Source organism: Manacus candei, unplaced genomic scaffold (assembly GCF_025592945.1).
Source record: "Manacus candei isolate 608988 ecotype Guabito, Panama unplaced genomic scaffold, ASM2559294v1 h1tg000159l, whole genome shotgun sequence".
Lineage (NCBI taxonomy): Eukaryota > Metazoa > Chordata > Aves > Passeriformes > Pipridae > Manacus > Manacus candei.
Window position 1 is genome coordinate 886,668 of NW_026138207.1, and position 14,966 is coordinate 901,633.

The window sequence follows — 14,966 nt, forward strand, 5'->3', positions numbered from 1 at the left end:
TTTCTATTAAATTCTACTGTAATAGTTTTTCTTTGAAAGATTTCAGTCATAAAATATTTCCTTTGTCCTATGAGCTTTTAAACTGCTTTAAAATAGCACTTGTCAAATTGATGCCTGAATAGAAAATGTAATTTCTCCTGTTAAAACACACTCCCTTCCAATGCTATGTCAAATTATAGGAAAATTTTGAGGGTTTTGTACATTGGAAATCAGAGCATTGATAGCATGCAACAGTAGTGTTCTTCCCCAGGGTAGGGGTATTCTGCCCCCTTGCCAGGGGAAGATTTTGGATGAGTCGTACTGTGTTTCATCCCTCTGCATCAAGCATGTTCATAGTGAAAACTTTATCCATACTCTACATGTGCAGATGAACCAGAAATAGTAGGTAAGGCAAATGATATCCTGGACTCTGATTTTGATGTCTCCTATGCTTATAGTGAATTTGGAACTATACAGTTGCAGTAACAGGTTTTTTCAAGACCTTTTTCTTGCCATTACTCATCCATTTCAATCATCAGAAAGATAATATCTTCAGCTAACAATACTTCAAGAAGAAAAAGTCATGTAGTTGGGCTGTGTGATTTGTGGATACAGGTTACCACCTACAATCTCAGTTCTCAGTTTCTGCCATCTTCCTATGCCCTATTCTTACTGACCATTCAGTATCGAGTCCTTCTGACCGGGGATGAGCAATTATATTGCGCCAGATTCCAAATTCAAATGTTGTCCCCTTTGCTCCCAGAAGTGGAGGGAATGTTTGAAATGATAACAGAGAATCACGAGAAAGTAACCTGGATCAGTGTCATCATACGAAATATGTGCCTCAGCAGTTATTCACCACATATAGGAAACAATTTCCAACAAAACTGCAAATCACAATTTTTCCCTGATATAGGATTCTTTATTGCATTTTCCTCCTTTACTTGATTATTACCAGAGAAAATAATTTCTGTTGCCCTACTATTTGTCTTTCCCTATTTTTTCTCTCTTTACAAGACCTGCTTGGTATTATATTGCTTTTATATGTATTTTACATACTTGCTATTTGTATTAATTAAATAAAAAATAAAATGTCTTTTTGTATAAAAAAAGAATCTTATTCTATAAACAACATTGATAGTGGAATTGATTGCTGATATAAATGCCAAACACATATAGAGCCTTAAATAATAATACATTGCAAAAAATAATGTCCAGCTTCTCAGATCAGCCATTAACAAAGATATTTTTGAATTTCTCTTTTCCCCTTCTAACCACTGCAGTGTTCTGTACCTTATCACTCATACTGTATTTGCTACTTAGAGTGACAAGCCATGAGCAAACACAGCTACCTTTGAAGTTGTCCCTGCTTTAGCAGCAAGTTGTGCTACTTGACCTCCTGAGGTTCCTGCTGAACTGAGTTTCTCTCAGTCTGTTACTGTTTTCCACCCTCCTTCTGTTCCACTTTGAAATGAAGTTTACAGATACAGAAAATCAACTAAAATTATTTAAACAATTACCAATTAAAATGATTAAGTATCTAAGGAAGAAATGCAACTATAGGAAATAAAATCTCTGTGGTTCAAAACTGAGAAAGTGTTTTCTGTGACTAATTTTGTGCTGCAGTCTCAATGTGCCTGGTTTGATTATGTGTTAATGAATTCATTTTGGAGTAAAGTAGTGTCAGCTTACATCTAGGATATTTGAACTGCCACTAAAGGTCTAGGTTCTGAGAGCTCACGTTCTGTTGAAATGTATGATTCTTCCTGGGCTCATGAAGTTTTTGAATGTGTTTGAAAGGATTTTTACTTGAAATTGTATGAAAAATGACAGTCAGACTAGATTGTATAGTAGTTCTCAATAAGCTTACATTCACATTTTTTTGGTAGGTCTTGTTTGTAATACTAAAAAAGATTCCACAATGGTTTTTTAGTCTGTAGTTATCACATGTATATTTTGTATTTACTGTTATAATGATTTAGTCGAGATCTGTAATAACACACCATGGATTTTTCTGAGTTCTTTAAACTATTAACATGCAACATTTAACTTTTATATTGCAGCTGCATGTGGCCTGTGCTAATGGATACAAGAATGTTGCATCTCTGATACTGGATCATGGGGCTGATCTCAATGTAGTGGATAATCAGTACTGGACACCCCTACATTTAGCTGCAAAGTATGGACAGGTAAAGCATGATTTTTTTCATTTGTCTCTTTTCTTTATGGTAGTCTTCTGTACCAATAACAAATACTTTGAAGTCAGAGTGACTATTCTGATTTTAATGTACAAAACTTTCACATTTGTGTAGTTCAGATGACATCTCAAAGAAGAGAGATCATTGAGGATTTATCATTGAGGATAAATATTGTAAAGCTGTCAACCCATACAGCTCATTAAAATCAGTTTACCATCAACATCAGTTTATCTCCAGCAAAAGTTAAATTTGCACTGACATTTGAAAGGAATACAAAATAAACACTTTTGTCTGTTTTCTTGTAGTCTGATGTCAAAGTTTATTTTTACCTAGCTTTTTTGCTGTGTGTATTTCTGTGAATGGATGTCAGTAGGGCAAGAAAACTCTTATTCAGAAGTAAGGTAATAGCAGTGATCCAGTCTTGAGTGGGGCTACTATTGCTTATTTTCTTCATGGCTTACAAGTTCAGGCTTCATACTCCACTATTATAGTTATGCTGTGGCTGTACATTTCTTCTAGTGTGAAATCTAAACCCTCCTTTTATTGAAAAAGACTTGAAAGAATTGACTTGAATGGACTGGAAAAGAACTTGTCTTTGCTTATATATGTGTGACACATATGTTTCCAACACTAACCCTGGACGACTTGAAATACTTTTTTTGTTGTGAAGTTAGATATTCTTCTTTTTGAAACAGATCTGTGCATATAAAGTTTGTAATTGAAAGAGGCTAATGGAAAAAAATGTTTCTTTCTTTTTGAAGGGTTCTGAGGTGTCAGATTGCTCTTTTGTGAAGTGATCCTTTTTACTGGCACTTCTGTTGAACTGTATCTCCCTTTATGTCCCACATGATCATTGTGTTACTCCTAATGGTGAAACTCTTTACTGTTTCAGGAGTTTTCAGTGAGAAGTCAGGGACCAATTGTGCTAGTCTCTGTACAAGTACTATGGGTATGCACAGAGAAAGACAAATGAAATAACATTGCATTCTTCCTTACTGAAATTAGCAGATATACACAGACCAAAATATCTTCCCTTTGTAGTGTTCATAACACAATTTGGAGATAGCTTATTATCATTATAAATAATTTTCCAGTGTTATTTGGGAGATAAATACATCTTTCTGTTTGTGGAAAACAAGTAAATCATTTAAACTCCTTTATAAAAGGGATTTATTGGATATCAGGGAAATATTTCTTTCAGTAGTGAAGCCATTGGGGTGTTTTTAAAATTTCCTTTCTTATGATGATAATTTTGAAACATCTTTTAGCCTTAATATGAATTCATGTGCATAGAGTATTTATAATTCCATTTTGAGTAATTAATTATAGGCTAATATGAGCATTGTTACTATTTGGGGAAAATAGTATGGCAGAACGGGAATAACCTTACTCAATACATGATTTGGATAGTCTCTTAAAGTAAAAAATATTTATCTGGGAATAGTTACTTTTTAGCCAAAAATATTAATGTACCCTGAGACAGTCATTAACATAAGTTCTGGACTCTATCCCTTACATTTTCACACTCTTCTAACACATATTTTGGCATATTTTTTTAAGAAGTCTCACTTGAAAAACTTGCTGCAGTGATAAATCTGTATCTTCTACTGGAAGAATATAAAAAAGTCTATTTGGTTTTAGTTTGGTGTCCTTTTCAGTTCTTGAGAGGATTTCTATCCTTCCAGGAATGTATCTGAACAGAAAAATAGCCTTTTTTTGTCTTGTGGCTTGTCTAATAAACAATGACCCTTTAATGACTGGTAACAAAAATTTCAAAAAACCTGTTCTAAACCATTATCGTTAAGTAGTTTGCTAGCACTGCTGCTGCATTGCCTGCAACTAAACCCCATCCAATATATAAATAATATTACATTGCATGAGTCATAGGGACTGCTAGTTTTTCCTCTTTACTAAGTATCTACAGATATATTTTTCATTTGGAGAAGCTACTCACATGAATAAAATGTTATTGGATTAGTTATACAAATTACAGATTTCGTTTTTGAACTCTTTTATGTTATAGACATTACATACATGCATTTTGAATATTATGTTCCAAAAAGGTTTCAGTTGTGATATGAAGAAATTGTTAATACTATTTCAGAGTGGCATCCAGACTCAGTTGAAGGACCTGAACTCTACATATATACAGTTCTATGTTTTCAAATACACAAAATACACAAAATGGAAAAAACCCCACCACATCTGGCTATCTGTAAGACCATTACAACAATAGAAGTGGTACTAATTTACTTCATCTGGGGAAAAACAAAAGAAGAAACTGCTGAAGTTTTAAATTTGTAGTGAGAAAATTAGATTTGTATCTGCACAGGAGGAAATTTGTAAAGAATAACGGCATTGTAAGCTTCTTGCTACAAATCTCAAGTTGTAAATTAAGTGGAAATTAAGTGTAAATTAAGCATATTGCTCCATCTTTCACACTAATTTGTATTAGAAATTATTGGAGAAAGATACATCAATCTGAGTGAGCTAAGCATGTGAAAGACATTAAATCCATACATTATAATCAAAACCTGGCTTGTAGAGATACCTTGATAATGGCAAACCCATTTTTATTTAGATGGGGTTCTTCTCAACTAAATTTAGGCAACTAAGCTTAAGGACAAAGACCAAGTTTTGTCTTGTTTAATGTGAAGAATCACCTCTAGAAGACAACTGAGACAATTCTAGGGGGTGCATTTAAAATAGGGGGAATGACCCTTCTCTCTTATAGAGGTCATAGACAACTAGCATATGTTAGAGGTCTAATTTGAACATTTTAAAATTCTGCAGGAGGAATCCAGACCAAAGGGGCCAAAGAATGCCCACTGGTCTTCTAGGTCTCCCCAGTGATCATGAAGTGGGTATGGAGTTGATGCCTTACTTTTAGAAAGCGCAAAACTGCACAGAGCGAATCCTACAGAAGCATCAGAGTTAGATACTTGCAACAATACAACAATCTTATCACAAGCAAAATATAGCAGTAGGTTGTTACATTGTTTCCAGACAGGGAATAAATTATAGTTTTAAGTGTCAGTATGTATTATGTGATGTTGAAAAAAAAAAATAAATCTGTATCTACCTTTACATAGCTTTGTAAAGGAAACCAATTTCATGGATAAATTTACCATTTAAAATTTGTTAGAACATTATTAGTCCAAATATTGAAACTGAGCATGGATGAGTGATAAATGCTTGTCAGTGCAGAGTGTGTAGATCCAGAGTAGAACATTTTTCTTGCATAGAAATACAGAATATTTCTGGTGAGTTTGAGGGTTCTGAACAGGTTATGGCTAGTGCAGAATAAGGCAGCTGAGGCTACCGCTTGAAGGTCAGTCTCTCTGTAAGAAATGAATCTGCCTTACAGCAACAGATTAGGTTACCAATGAGTGCAGTAGACTGGTAACTGAAATACTACCAGCTGCAAACATTAAAAAATAATGGTAATAGCATTAAAAAATACACATCTTTTTAAGCAAGGTTATTCTGAGTTTCTAGGATTTTTGTCATTTCCCCCCTTGTAAGTATTAGGCCTAAAAGTAATTTTATGCTTTTATTGCACATTGAAATATTAACGTTATAGCAAAAAATGATATTATTGATGTATTTAGATCAGAATTTCTTACCTTAAGAATTTTACCTTTGTAAAATGATAGACTATATTAACCTCTGCAATATGCATCCAAATCTGCATCAGTGACACACAAAACCCTCTTCAGAATAAGATTATGAGAGCAGCAAAGCTAGCCTCAAGAAATTAGAATATGCCAAGGTTGGCTATGTAAATTTAACAGAACCTTCTGGACATATAGATTTTTAACACTGTTTTTGATGGCAGTGGAACTCCTTTGTCCCACTCTCATGCAGTGTGGGCAGTGCTGGTGTATATGTCCTTGGTGTCTGTGCGCACCAGAGCGGGGCACACATCATCACTTGGGTACCACACTGCCCATGCTGGCACTGATACCAACTGCAGAAGGACAAGTTGTATTTCTCAGACTGGCCCCTTAATTTGAATTTAGCACAGCAATCACTTTGTGAACGGTTAGTAATCTGGCATTGGTAGTGCTATCCCTGCTGGACACCTTCCAGCTGCTGTGATCAGGAGAGCACATACTCACCCTCCCTGTGGTGGGAATAGGCTGCAGCTCTGACATTTGCCTTGGGTACTTTGGCATAATTCCCAGGCACAAGCTGTTTCTTTGTTGTTTATCACAGAAATGTCACCTTTGAAGCAGCTATCGGAGGCATGCAGGTCAGAGCTGACTTCGCAGTAGCTGAAACACTACCTCTCCCAAAATTTCATCCTTGGGGATGATGCCTATATCTAAACTGTTAAATCACTAAATAAAAGAGGGCTAGGGATTAAGCCAAGCAGCAGTCTGGCTCACATTCATGTTGTTTAGAGCTAGTTTCCTCTGTAGGAGATTAGTCTTGTTTGTAGAGAGCTGGTTGGGGCGGTCCAAAGCAGAGTCAGGGAGAGAGCTAACAGTTAAGCAGTATGGATTATAAGGGATTCTTAAGCTTGCTCCATTGCACTCTCTTAGTGAGACAGATTTAGCCCCTGGCTCTGAGGTTTAAAGGGTTTTGTGATGTCAAAAAAAAAAGAAAAAGGATAAGAGATTCGTTGAACTACTGACTGTATCTCTGCAAGAGTAACTGCTGCAGTAGCAAGGATTTCTTCCCATTAATAAATTGGAAATATCCCAAGTAAATAAAAATTGTTTAGAGATCTCAGATGCCTACCTCATGTTTCTTAGCATGTTATATACATCCTGTGTCATTTTCAAAAAATTTATACATGAAATTGCCATTCTGTAAATATATTCTCCCTTAACGCACATTTCATTGACCTGTTTACTTGAACTGAATCATACACCTCTGACTAGTTAGTTCATCAAAACACATTTCTTTCAGATCATAGAAGAGACCCTGTTCCTTGATGAAGTCTCAGAGAACACACCTTCTTACTGTGCAAATGAATTTGCTCATCATTACCAAAACACATCAGTTATTTGACTCAACGATGAGCTGTACTTTCATTTTCTTTAGGTGTATGTTAACCTCGAAATAGAAAAAATAGAATATGCTTCAGTGTAGAAGGAATATATGAACTCATTGTAGGAAATTATATTTAATCACATTCAAGGTTGACTATTGCCATAGTAGTTCCTTTGAATGCAGTTTCTGGACTTCTGCAAACACACTCCACAAAAGTTTTCAATGAGAAGAGCCTAAAGAAGGGGGTGCTTACTCAGTATTTCAAAAAGAATAGGGTAGAGTATCTCAGGCAATAAATATTTTCTCTGTCAAGTAGTTGTAATCTTTAATTTATGGTCAGAAAATCCTCTATAGAATGTTTTATCCAGACATATCTCTCTCTTTTTTCTTTAGTCTTTTTGTTCATGTTTGGCATGTGTGATTGTACTCAGATAGAAGAGCCACATTTCCCTTCAGATCAAATTACACTCAGTTTCCTCAAACAGAGAGACCACTTTGGGATTTCTGCCTGTGATATCTTTCTTTTACTCTCAGTATATTCACAAAATTTCTATAAATAATTCAAATGCTAATTGTGGGTACAGAACATAAGTCAAGAAAACCTAGATTCACACAATAGTATCAATATGTAACTTGTAGGACTATAACTTGTAAGCATCTTTAATTGCAAGATCACATAATATTTTTTCCTGATTTATTTTATTTTTTTCTTTATCTAATTTCCTGGGGGATTGAAAACCAGAAATGCAGGTTTTCAGTCTTGAAATAAAGACTGGTTAAGTGTTTACTTCAGCTGTAGAAAAACATTTAAGTGACCTTTGCCACTTGCTTTGATAGCCGAAAACAGCATTAGGCTTTTCTTCTTTACTTGAGCTATTCTAGAGGGTTTAAAGGCATACTCTTAGACCATATAGGTTAAACTTGTTGACTGCAGAAGGGTAGTGGTGACAGTTGAGGAACTTGGATTCCATTTCAAGTCCTGTGCATGAACAGACACAGTATTTACAGTTCATTCCTCCCACACATAACCTTATTTGTGCCATTGCCTCCAGTCTGCCCCATTCTTGTCCTTATTCTATTACCTTATTGTCCTATTCATTTGCCTTGCTTCATGTGCTTTTCTTACGCATTTTATCCCAATCCTAATTTCCTTGCAGAGTTAGCCTCTACCCCTCCTCCTCTCCCTGGTTCTGATCCAAGCTTTCATTTCTCTCTACTTTGACTTCATGCCGACCTTCCTGCCCTTCTGTCCACTTGCTCACAGTCCCAATCTCCCTTGTTCAATCTCAGTGGTTTTTCCCTCACTATGTCACTTTCCTCTTTCACTTTTCTTATTAGTCTGTCTCTCCCCACATCCTGGCTCCTTGCCACGTTTCTCTTCTTCCCTTTCTCTTCATTTGTTTCATGCTGTTATTTCCAAAGTCCAGCATTTTATCTACTCTCTCTTCTATTCCCCACCCCACTATCTACCCTGCTGCTGGTTTTATTCCCACAACCTAGTTTTTCTAATCTGTTCCACTTTGCTGACCACGGGTGGTAATGGTCCCCTTTTCTCTGCACTCAAATAGAAAAAATATCTTCCTAATCTATATTGTATTAAGAAGGGAGATCTGTAATGAGTTTCAGACATAATTTTCTGTGTTTGGAGCTGTACTGTGGATCAGATTTGCAATCACAGAGGAAATGCTATTTAGCCTCTGACCACTCTTGTTCTTCTTTAGGGCTTCACATAAGAAATTCTGGCTTTAAGGAAGATACAGTCTTCTAAGGCATACTATTATGTAATGGAGAAAAAATATATCATCTTAAAAACTCAATTCACAGGAACCCTAATGGCTTAATAATTACCTTACTCCCTAATGTTGGGAATTTGTTTCACTCCCCAGTAGCTTAAGGTCCCTAACCTACACTTTTCTTTTTTATGTCCTTGATGCTTACTGAAGTGCCTATTATCACCCCATTTAATTAGTTAAATAGTCTCCAGTATTGTTCTAAGGAGTTTTATTGCTCCATGACTTATCTGATCTTATTTATTTGATCTACGGAATATATGGCTAGCATGAAGCTACAGCACCTCTATCACAGAAGCTTAGTAATTATAATAATAACAGTAGTAATAAAAATTGAACTACTTCCCTGCTTTCTGTTTTTTTAATTGCAAATCTTTTAAATATCCAAGTGTATATTTAAATAGAGCAGCTGATACTGGTTAGACTAACATATAGGCTTACGGTGGACAGTGCTAGCAAAAGTGGGCTCCTTGATTTATCCATTATAATAAAAAAAGCTTTCCAGTAAGTATCTGGTAGCTGATTTTTCCAAACATTTGAAACTTGGTGCAGTTTTGATGATTTTACAAACAAAAGGAATATTCTTAGCCTATGGAATTCATCTTCTACCTAATGCATCAAATCATACAAACACTGGAGCTCACAAGGACAAGTAAAATATTTTCCTATCCCCTGCTACCAGAAGTGCTTCATTTTTAGTTGCTTTATTTTTTTGTATAATTAAAAAAAAAAAAAAAAACAACAACAACCAAAAAAAACCCCTGAAAAATCATAAGCTTTTACTGGCAGCAGTCCTAGCAAACTGCCTAACAAAAATCACACAATGAGGTAAATGTGCACTTTTCAACCTAGTGAAATAAATTTTAGTCATATGAGCAATAGAAAACTGGTTCTTATGAGTGGAGATATGGGTCATCTGACTCAGTGGTGAAGACTGCAGATTATGATGGTGTAACCAGCAATATTTCTTGCGTTCTGACTAGAAGTTTTGCTGTATTTAGTGAATAAACACCTTAGATATCAAAGTAATACTTGGTGATTTCACTGTTTCATACGATAGTGTGAGATTCATCAATAATAATACTGATTTTGATCTAAGATTGTTGATCCACTAGTTTCTTAGTGTAGGTCTTTGTCTCACTGTGGATGAGAGCATTCTGGGGACCATACCTAGCCAAATGGAATGGGAACCTGAGAAGTGACAGCAGGTAGAAGAAAATTGCAGGAAGAAGGTGGTGAGGGCTTAGTCAAAGAGAACTGAGGAACTGGTGTCAAGAAATGCCTGAGGAATAAAAAATTGGGAAGGAGGATAGTAACCAAAAGGTTGGTGGTGAACCAGGTCACTTATGGATGGTGGGATATGTCCAGTGGTGAGTGGAGGAGTGGAGAGAACTGTTTGTGTCAACAGGGAAGAAAAGTGATAGACTGAAAGAATTTATTGTTGGAGGTGCATGCAAATTGGATGATGCATATTCATTGCTGTGCAAAACAGCACATGAGGACATTTGCATAAAACCTTTTCTGCATTTACAACTTAAGTAGATATCTCTCTGATGGTAAAGAAAAGGGAATAAATGATCTGCATTGGTGGCACTGGGACTTGGATAATAAGAGTTCAAAGCTCAGCCAGAGCCAGCAGCTAATCCTTTGCAGGTGCTGGCCCACATCTAGCATTCTGTATATAGCTTCAAAGGAAAATATCTGACCAGATGAGAGGAAGACACTTTCTAGGAGCACTAATTCTGCTCTCCAGCTAATTCATTAACAGTAAAAATAACATAGCTTGAGAGCAATTTGGAGCTGCTTTCGCAGCCTCAAGTGCACAGGGAGATTCTATTATCACTCCTTCATGTCCCATATTTCCTACCCTGTCACTGCAGTTACTTGTCTGTGAGGACAGGCTTCGCAGTCTGTCAACTAGCCAACCCTGGTGCTCCTAAGCCTCTTGTTTATGAAACTGAGCATTGGGCTTTCTTATAGCTAGCATTTAATGTGTGGTAGAACTTAGACCCTTTTTTGGCACAGGGCAATTGTATTTGAAGGCTTTATAATGTTCCTGTGTTAGTAAATTGATTTATGCTGCCTTTTGTCACAGTGTCACAGAATGGGTCAGATTGGAAGGGAACACAGTGAGTCATCTGGTCCATCCTCCCTGCTCAAGCAGGGTCGTCCTGGAGCACATTGCACAGAATTGTGTCTGGACAGTTCTTGAATATCTCCAGTGAGGGAGACTCCACCACCTCTCTGGGTAATCTGTTCCAGTGCTCAGTCACTCACACAGTAAAGAAGTTGTTTCTCATGTTCAGGTGGAACTTCCTGTGCATTGGTTTCCACCTGTTGCCTCTTGTCCAATTGCTTGACACCGCCAAGAAGAGCCTGGCTCCATCATCTTGACCCTCCCTTAAGATACTTATAGACATTGATGTGGTCCTCTCTCAGTTGTCTCTTCTTGAGACTGAACAGACCTCATAAGGGAGATGCTTCAGTCCCCTAATTATCCCCATTGCCCTTCAGTAGACCTGCTCCAGGAGCTCCCCCTCTCTTGTGTACTGATGAGCCCAGAACCGGATGAAGGGGCAGATGCCTCCTCAGCAAGTTTGCTGATGATATTAAGCTGTGAGGAGTGGCCAATACCCCAGAGGGCTGTGCAGACCTTCAGAGGGACCTCGTCAGGTTGGAGAGATCTGCAGAAAAAAACCAGTCTGAAATTCAGCAAAGGCAAATGCAGAGTCCTGCACCTGAGGAAGAAGAACCCCAGGCACCAGTACAGGCTTGAGGCTGACCTGCTGGAAAGAAGCTCTGCAGAGAAAGACCTGGAGGTCCTGGTGGACAACAAGCTGTCCATGAGGCAGCAGTGTGCACTTGTAACCAGGAAGACCAGTGGTATCCTGGGCTGCATTAGGAAGAGCATTGAGAGGGGGTTGGGGGAGGTGATCCTGCCCCACTACTCAGCCCTGGTGAGGCCACATCTGGAGTGCTGTGTTCAGTTTCCCTTTATAGCGTTTTATTTTCAGTGTTGCACTCCATGTTTCATTAGGTTTAAAGAGCTGTTCAACACCTCTCTGGGTAACCTGTGCCAGTGCTTGGTCACCATCACAGAGAAAAATGTTACGTGATGTTCAGATAGAGCCTTCAGTTTGTGCCTGTTATCTCTTGTCCTGTCACTGGGCATCACTGAAAAGAGCTTATCTCTGTCATCTTTGCACCCTCCCTTCAGGTATTTACCCACATGGAGGAGATCCCCCTGAACCTTCTTTTCTCCAGGTTGAAGAATTCCAGTTCTCCCACTTCTAACTCTCATGTGTGGTGCTCCAGTCTCTCAATCATCTTAGTGGCCTCTTTCTGGACTCTTTCTGTGTCTCTTGTATTGAAAAGTCCAGAAATGGACATAGCACTCCAGGTGTGACCTCACCTCCCTTAACCTATGGGCAACACTCCTCCTAATGCAGTTCAGGATACCATTTACCTTCTGTTCCTTTGCACTTTGCTTTGTTGAGCTTTATGAGGTTCTTGTCAGCCCATTTCTCAAGCCTGTTGAAGTCCTTCAGCATGGCAGCATAACCCCCCAGTGTATCAGTTATACGCCTCACATTTTTGTGCAATCTGTGAACTTTGCCTCATCATCCACATCATTCATTTTCTTAAATATGAATTGTCAAAGACTACACTGGAAAAATAGGAATATATATAAACTAATTTTATTCATATGATCTACAATATTTCATCAGATATTAATTTCTTAATATAATCACGTCTACGTTATTTCTAACTCTGCAATTGAAATACCTTTGGATAGTGGTAATTTGCTGTAATTATTCTCCAAATATTTCTAGTGTTAGGCACAATTCTGAAGATATGGGAATTGGATTTTAAAATACTCCTTCTAAAACATTAGTGAACGAGGTTAATTCTAACACAGACAGTTGTGTATCCAAAAGCAGGTTATTGAAGGTTATTCAGTGACCTGAATACCTTAGTCTTGGTGACATGCCTCAAGGAATCCCAGCAGGAGATATTTCATTGGCAGCAGGAAGCACTGGTATTGGAACATGGGATTTCTTGTGGTATAAATCCAAAACTTTGGTACCACAAAAAGCTGTGTATTGTTACTAAACTGAAAGTGCATTTAAAACCTACCTCCTTTGATACAACCACTATCACTTTTCAGAGATTATGCAATAGCTCCATAACTAAGCATGTTCCATTTTTTCATAATGCAAAAAGACAGAGATATATGTGTTGAGACTTCTCAGTTGAAAGCAGGGCTAATTGGATTTGGAAATAAACCTGTTATGGTTTCCTCACGTCTTGGAATTTGCTGAATTTTGTGCTGTTACTGCCAGAAAGGAAAGCCAGCATTAGAAAGCTGAGGAGAGGAAGATCTTTTTATTTTTATAGAAATTTGCAACAATATTTTCCTCTTTTTCTGTGACTAAAACCTTGAGATTTTCTGTGCATTTCATGGATTCCTCATTATCATGGTCTTTTTTAATAACTTACCTCCTGTGTAGTGAATCCATATTGAATTATTTTTTTTTTTTATTTCAGTGATTTCTTTCCCGTTTAGCCTTTATTTATTTATTTGTTTAATTATTTATTTATTTATTGCTTGGTTTTATGCCAAATTACTATTCTTTCCCTTGGCTGCCTTGCAGTTCAGGTCTCATTTATATGTAGGTCTGTTCTTCTGCTCTGAAAAATCCTTTATTTCCTGCAGAGCTTATTTTCCCTTGTGCTCATCCTGGCCTCCCCTGTTGGTTACATTTATATTCTGCATTCTATTTGCTTTAGCATATATCCAAGCATGCATAGTTCTGTCATTTAGTTGAGCTCTAGATTCACATTCTAAAAGTAGTTTTTGCTCCTTATGCAGCTTTTTACTCATTTCTGACCAACCAATTTATCAGGGTAGACATTACTATAACCTTTGATGAGGAAATATCGCTAGAGACTTTGGTGCAGCAATAGAAGAGCTCACTAAAAACAGTTCCTTGCAGAACTCTTACAAGAACTGAGAAATATCTTTTAGACTTTTTAATTACGTGATACTTTATCCCACTCAATGGTGCAATAATTATGACCATTATTAATAGATTAAATAGTTTTGGTAAACAGAAGATAAATGTGCCAATTTTTACTCCTGACAGAGGACAGATTTATTTCCATGATGATGGCTGTGAGTCACACACCCCTTTGGCAGTGATGGCACACAGTTGTTGAATTACACATAAGGAAATATTTGTGATCTAAGTCATAACAGGTGGTGATGGAGGGTTAGATTTTTTCCTTTGTGAATTTTTTTACCCATGTAAGGGTGGAGGGAGACTTTGGGGGTGGAGTTACTCTAAGGATACACTGAAATTGAACGAGAACTGTATTTTATTCTGTCTGTTATGATTTACAGAAATATGTTTCATAGCTGCCGAAGGTGGGGGTTTGGAGGTACTGCCTATGGTTTATCATATGATTTCAGCTAGTACAGAAAGGAAGGAGTAAACTGAATGACAGGCACACTGCACCTGTCCTACTGCTGCTATTTCAAACACCTCTGGTTTTGCCCATTTTAGACCAATCTTGTGAAGCTGCTTTTGATGCGCCAGGCAAATCCCAATCTTCTTAACTGCAATAATGAAAAGCCTTCAGGTAGGTGAAAATCGTGTACATTGTGTATGTATTAGTTACTGTGACGCTGTTTTCTTTCCTTCCTGCTGTCTCTGTTATTCTTTATTTGGTGTGTAGAATTAAATACACATACACATGTTTGTATATGTTTTTACATATAGTGCTGAGAACTGATAGTCATGGTAATGCAGGACACCATATCAAATGACAGCATGTTCTTCCACTTGTTACATTCCCTTTTTATTTTTAACAATGTTTGTTGATGGAGAGTTCTTTAGTGCCTCTGTGGTAGCTGCATTTACACATTCTTGGTGACTTCTCTCTGAGTCCCTTTCTATCTCAACTGATCATAGTCCATAGCCTCATGAACTGGAAT

The 14,966-nt window shown here is 37.2% G+C and overlaps 1 protein-coding gene across 4 annotated transcripts in view; it reads left to right on the forward strand.

Moving 5' to 3' along the window:
- The window catches only part of MYO16 (myosin XVI), a 355,407-nt gene that overhangs the window by 161,733 nt on the left and 178,708 nt on the right, over positions 1-14,966 (forward strand). For all 4 annotated transcript variants that reach the window (XM_051772798.1, XM_051772799.1, XM_051772797.1 and 1 more), the window contains exons 7-8: positions 2,043-2,168; positions 14,536-14,611. In XM_051772798.1, the coding sequence (XP_051628758.1) occupies positions 2,043-2,168; positions 14,536-14,611 (202 nt within the window). The remainder of the gene's footprint in view (positions 1-2,042; positions 2,169-14,535; positions 14,612-14,966) is intronic.